The sequence below is a fragment of the Caretta caretta genome, chromosome 2 (genome assembly GCF_965140235.1).
Source record: "Caretta caretta isolate rCarCar2 chromosome 2, rCarCar1.hap1, whole genome shotgun sequence".
NCBI lineage: Eukaryota > Metazoa > Chordata > Testudines > Cheloniidae > Caretta > Caretta caretta.
In genome coordinates, this window is record NC_134207.1 from 4,892,055 (window position 1) to 4,898,416 (window position 6,362).

At 49.8% G+C, this 6,362-nt stretch overlaps 1 protein-coding gene across 1 annotated transcript; it reads left to right on the forward strand.

Moving 5' to 3' along the window:
- The first annotated feature begins 978 nt into the window (after positions 1-978).
- MAFA (MAF bZIP transcription factor A) lies at positions 979-4,396 on the forward strand. The gene has a single exon (XM_048841820.2). It carries the CDS (start codon positions 1,429-1,431, stop codon positions 2,338-2,340), a length of 912 nt encoding a protein of 303 aa, XP_048697777.2. The 5' UTR covers positions 979-1,428; the 3' UTR covers positions 2,341-4,396.
- Positions 4,397-6,362: the final 1,966 nt, after the last annotated feature.

A 6,362-nucleotide genomic window follows, 5' to 3' on the forward strand; every position in this document is an offset into this window, starting at 1 on the left:
AGCTTGGGGTGTGCCTGCCTACTTGCGTATTTGTGTTGGGGGGAGTGCAGTGAGGCTGTATGTGTCTGGGGGGTGGGTGGAAGAGTTGCATTCACCTTTCCTGCCAGTGCACAGCAAGGGTAAAAAGTGCAAACCCAGTTTTACTGCCCTGGTTCAGGAGCAGAGCTGGCCCTGAAGGGCCAAGAAATCTGTCTTTACTGTCAAACTTATTTCTTCCCCTTGGGGCTGATGAATTCAAAGGGAGACAATTATTAGACTAGATCTGTGAATTTTGCATACGGTAAAATAAAAATGCTGGGGTTTTGTGGCATACATTTAAGGCTAAACTAATTGTTCAGAGAATCTTCTTGTGCAATGAGCCCTGGGCTCTGGATTTGCTGTGAGAAGTAAAGGGTGGGGGGGGGGGGGTGGTTTGGGCAGCAGCCACTTACACTAGAGTAGTTTTAAAGTCACAGCTGTAGTGAGCTGTAGCTCATGCTCAAATAAATTGGTGAGTCTCTAAGGTGCCCCAAGTCCTCCTGTTCTTTTTACACGAGAGTAGATTCCTTGCTCTATTTATGCTACTCCCGTTCATGGCCACTGGAGGGACCTTGTCCCTGCCCCCCCCCCCCCCCCCCCCCCCGCCCTTACAGCTGTTCCCGCAGCAGATTGACAGCTGGCCCCAGGGTTGCTATAGGGATAGGCAAATTGCACTGGCTGTTATAGGTGGGGAGGCGGCTGCCCCCGCCCGGGGAGGCGGGGCCAGGCATTGCTCCCGATAAAAGGCGGAGTGCCCCATTCAGCACCTCAGTGCTTGCGAAGCGGGAGACGGGCCGGCGGTCGCGGGAGCTGCTGCAGCTGAGTGTGGGGGGCAGGGGCCACAGGCGGAGGGACCCTCTGTGGCCATTGCCCAGCGTTGTGGCCGGGGGGGGGGGGGGCATTGCACTGAGCCGTCAGCCTCGGGGGGAGGGCGCCAGCGGAGCCCGGGGGCGGGGGGGTTGCAGAGCAGAGTTCGGGGGGCTCTTTGCCGCTGGCAGCCGGCCGTCCGCCGAGCAAAGCCGGGGGCGAGAAGAGAGACAGAGAGAGAGGCGGGCGCAGCCAAGTCTGGGCAAGACCCAGCGGGCGGGGACCAGGGGCCGCAGCGGCCCGCCCGCGCCCCTCCGATCCGGATTCTGGGGCAGCGCAACTTGCCTCTGAAGACGCCCCCCGGCCCGTGTCCGGCCCGTGCTCCCCGCGGCCCCCCATGCGCCGGCTGCGACTCTCCCCGCGGCGCCTTGGCTGAGGCTCTGAACTGCCCCGAACGACCTCTTGATTCACCCGGCCCAGGCTCAAGCCGGGGGCGAGGGGCTCCCAGGGTCGCAGGCGGGGAGATCCGGGGCGCCTCGGGCGGGCGCAGCCGAGCCCCCCGCCGGGCAGGGCCAGCCCCGCGCCGCCGGTGCATGGACTGAGATGGCCTCCGAGCTGGCCATGAGCGGCGAGCTGCCCACCAGCCCGCTGGCCATCGAGTACGTCAACGACTTCGACCTGATGAAGTTCGAGGTGAAGAAGGAGCCGCCCGAGGCCGAGCGCTTCTGCCACCGCCTCCCCCCGGGCTCGCTCTCCTCCACCCCCCTCAGCACCCCTTGCTCCTCGGTGCCGTCCTCGCCCAGCTTCTGCGCGCCCAGCCCCGGCGGCCCGGCGGGCCCCGGCGCCGCGCCGCACCCGGGCAGCGCCGGCAAGGCGCCGCTGGAGGATCTCTACTGGATGGCGGGCTACCAGCCCCCGCTCAACCCGGAGGCGCTGAACCTCACCCCGGAGGACGCGGTGGAGGCGCTGATCGGCAGCCCGCACCCGCTGCACGGCTACGAGGGCTTCCGCGGCCCGGGCTTCCCCGGCGAGGAGGCGGCCCCGGCCGGGCACCACCACGCGGGCCCCCCGCACCACCACCACCACCACCACCACCACGCGGGCCCCCCGCACCACCACCACCACCACCACGCGGGCCCCCCGCACCACCTCCTGCGGCTGGAGGAGCGCTTCTCGGACGAGCAGCTGGTCAGCATGTCGGTGCGGGAGCTGAACCGCCAGCTGCGGGGCTTCAGCAAGGAGGAGGTGATCCGCCTCAAGCAGAAGCGGCGCACGCTGAAGAACCGGGGCTACGCCCAGTCCTGCCGCTACAAGCGGGTCCAGCAGCGGCACATCCTGGAGAACGAGAAGTCCCAGCTGCAGGGCCAGGTGGAGCAGCTCAAGCAGGAGGTCTCCCGGCTGGCCAAGGAGCGGGACCTGTACAAAGAGAAGTACGAGAAGCTGGCCGGCCGCGGCTTCCCCCGGGAGCCGCCCCCGCAGGCTCCCCCCAAAGCCTCGGCCGAGTTCTTCATGTGAACGGGGAAAGTGGGGGGTGTGTGTGTGGGGGGGGGGGGTGCTCGGCCTCCCCACTGCCCCCGGGACTCCGTGTACCTAGAGGGGCCGGCTGCTGTACATAGACTCCTGTTTTTGTGTGCGTCTCCGGGCTGCAAACCAACTCACCAAGCGGGCGCCCCCCCTCCCAGTGCGGGGCAAGGTCCCCGTCCCCCCAGCGCCCCCGCTTGCGTCTCCTTCCTTCCTTCCCTCCCTCCCCCGCCTGGGCTGCCCACGAGAGCCCCAGCCCTGCGGCCAGCTCGCCTCCGTTCCAGCCGCGCCCCGGGGTCCTGCCCGTTCCCCCAGCGCATCCTCCTGCCTTTGTACGTCCCCGGGCAAGAGAGCCCGAGCTGGGACCGGGAGAGGCGAGGCAGCAAGGTGACAGCCGCCTCCAGACATGCTCACACGCTCACTCCTGAGTCTTAACCTTGTGATCGCACAAACTTTAAAAAACAAAAACAAAAACAAAGCCCGACCAGACCAGACCAAGCTTTGGCTGGAGGGAAAGACAAACTGAACAGTGAAAGACTCGAAGCAACAGGGAAGAAGGAAATAATGAGCAAACCTGCATTTTTCCCCCCGCCTCCTGGAAAACTGGGTAACCAACCAAAATCGTTTTGGGAGAAAAAGTGCATCGTAACGAAATCCTCCTATATACTCTTAATAATCATACTAATTAATAAAGCGGCGTCCAAGGAACTGTGCAACTTAACTGTGGTTCTTAGAAGACTTTTTAAGCAATCCTGCATGCAGGACATGTATGGTATTTCAATAATCTCCCCTTCTTTTCTACTAGAACAGATGAAGAAAAAGCATGATCCAGTTTTTTCCCCCTCTTGGTAATATTTTTTGTTTTTGTTTCCCCCCCCCCCCCCCAACGGTCAGTTTTTAGTTTGCAGCACTCTTGTTGGGTGCATCTTAAATAACAAATAGTCTTAAAATGTTTGCAAAGTGATGTTTTCTCTCTCAGTGGAACAGTGCAGCAAAACACTCACAAAAGGGACTGGAATATATATCTTGGGACTTCAGACTCCAAAAAAAAGAGTTGAGTTTACCTGCTTTTTATCTCCTTTTCTTACTAATAATTCTTGTTGTTGTTTTAAAAAGGAAACCTGAGCCAAACTTAACTTATTTAAAGGTGTCCACTTGTACATATGTAGAATTTAGTTAGTTTTTTGCCTTTGTTTTTCTCTCTGAGACTATATTTTGCTTGGTGATTTAAGAAAAAAAGCTTAAAAAAATCACAAGTCTTAACGAAAGTTTGTATGTAATAGCATGCAAATAATATAAGAATTGATTAATTTAATTATGTTGAAAAAGCCGAATGCACTATATACAGGAATCAATTGGATTAAATAATGCTGTTGTTTTATAGAGATTTAAAATGATCTATGCTGTTAAAAATAATTGGGGGGGAAAAAGGTAACATTCTAAGATGACCTGAAAGGCAATATAGTAATATATGGACTGCAATCAGTTGGCTGCTGTATCACTATGCACCAGATTTATTTATTAACCCCTGGGAAACCATATTATTTTAACCTTGATGATTTTAAAAGAGAAAAGAAAATGCACCTAATCTTGCAATTTATGCTTTGTGTGAAAGTAAAACAAAATATACATAGCAGTTTGGGGGTTTTTAACAAGTTGCTTATTTAAAAAAAGGAAATCTTAGGGAAAACTAAAAGTCTTAAAGACAAACAAACCACGTGTGAACTTTGGGAACTGGTACGTTTTAGGTGCTGCTTGTGCGAAGCATTTTAAATAACCAGTTTGTTTCAGTTTCTGATGGTTTTAACTCTGTTGCATCAAGATAGAACGTATATTCATCTACAGCTTCAGTTAAGTCTTTTTATATGAACTGCTGTTGAGCCATGTGGGCTGTTGCAACCTCAAAACCACCTATATCTTGTTTGTTTGTTTTGTTTTTGTTTGTTCTTTGAATTGTGTTTCCTTTGTGTTCAGGCATCAATGCAAAAACTCATTTTAGCTTTCCTTGGCTACAGACGAACGAAAAATAAATCTCTTTAGACATACCTATCTTTTTTTTGCCTTCCTAGTTTTTGTAGGGAGGGGAAATCCATTTTAAATTTTTGCACTGGTGACCGTGGTGATTGTCTCTTTTGGATTAGATGTTTGGGGGAAATTAAAGCACACTCGTTTCTTTGCTTTGTGTACCAGAATGCAAGGTGATGGATTAATCCAAATGTGAGTTTGAGTTTAAATACAAAGGCAGGGAAATATATGCAACTGCAATCCCTGGAGTGAATGAATAGTTAGGAAATTATTTTAACTTTGTTTTGGTGGGCTCTAGATGAAACTGTGTAAACTCCCACTTTAAAAATTCGTTTTCCAGTGTAAGAAATTAGCATAAAAATTGATCTCTTTGGAAAGCATGGTAAACATTTTCAGGTTTTTTTTTTTTAAACATCAATATTTTGTCCATTTTTGAAGATGCACTTTCTTCTTCTTCTTCTTCTTCTTCTTCTGGGTGATGCTGAGCTTTCTAGTTTAAAGGACAGCACTTTAAAAATACAGTTTGGGTGACTGGAGCAGCAAGATATTAATGGTAAAAAAATACTTTTAGGCTCATAATTTTTCTTCCCAAGTTTTCATCTATAGGGGGAAAAACGACAATATTTTAGTGCTATTTCTGGTACTTTTTCATTTCCAAAGATTTGGTTTGAAATAATATTAAAACCTCACCATTTATTAGTCTGATTTATTTTTTTGTTTAAATGCTGACAATTTAAATTTTGAGAGAGATTCCTTGGAATTAAGTGGTGGTTTTACTCTTTTCTTTTTCATTAGAAACACTTTATCTGAATCATTCAATATATGGGATATGTTTTATTTAAAAAGGACTATTAAATTGAGCATTTTTAAGTGCATGTTTTAGATCTCCATTTTAATTTTCAGAGTGCTGGGATTTAGAACGATAAAGGATTTGATCAGAAATTGGAGCATTTTTTCCGCACTTACCAGTGAAATCATTTTCTTTTTAAACAAATAATTATTTCCACACCAAATGAATGCTCTCAATAGCGCTTAATGCTGTGTCTCTCTCATGCCCAAATCAGTCCACTGAGTGCCTTTTATTTTAAATGGCAGTAAATGGTTTTATTTTCCCCTTTTGGATATTGTTTAAGAATTTTTAATCTAAAAACAAAATTCTCCCCAAAGTAATATTTTAAACTGCAATTTAAAAATAGAAGAATAAGCAGCGAATGGCTTTAAGTGACTTTAAAATGACTAGAAATCGAGTGGATTTAATTTGTCTGTTAAACATGCCTGTGGTGGCGATCCTCACGGGAGGGAATCTTTTGGGTGCCAATTAAAATCCTAGCACTAATTGGGTTTTTTTTGTTGTGTTTTTTTTTTTTTTTTTGGGTTTGTGTGCGCTCAACAAATGGGAAAAATGAGTGTTTCAAATATTTTAAAAAATAAACCAGAAGGCTTCTACTTTGGCACAAACTCCCCCCGCCCACCCTCTTTTTCAGAGTCTGATTTTGAATCCCCCCCCCCCCATTTCTCTGGGTCTGCTGGGCTTGCTTTAGACTTTGTGCTGCTCTCACTTCGCAGATGCAAAATGGATTGCTGGCTGGAGGCTTTGGTACCATTTCAGGGTGCAGGGTCGGAAAGCCGTTCTCCGAGGAGCGTCTCCTTGGCCCGGAGGAAGGAGGGTTTTTTGCTTGAAGGGAGCTGAGATGGACACTGGGCATCTGTTAGGCACCGCACCCGTTTTATTTAATGGGAGGGGGAAATGGCAATCGGTGCGACGCTGGGACTGAGGATGGAGGGTGATTCTGCAGCTGCCTGCCTGGCAGCTTTTATAGATCAGTTACAGAAGTTAAAGATGGAAAAGACCAATTAGCTCATCCAGTTCATTCTCTTGGCCAGGACAGGCTTGGTCTGTATTGTTCTTTCTTTTCCCTACTGCTTTGTCCAGCCTAGTTTATCTGTCCCAAGCGAGGGGGCATCCACATTGTCCCTGACAGACTATATCG

Coding starts and splice junctions, on each gene's coding strand:
- MAFA (XM_048841820.2), top strand. CDS start 1,429: ATGGCCTCCGAGCTGGCCATGAGCGGCGAGCTGCCCACCAGCCCGCTG.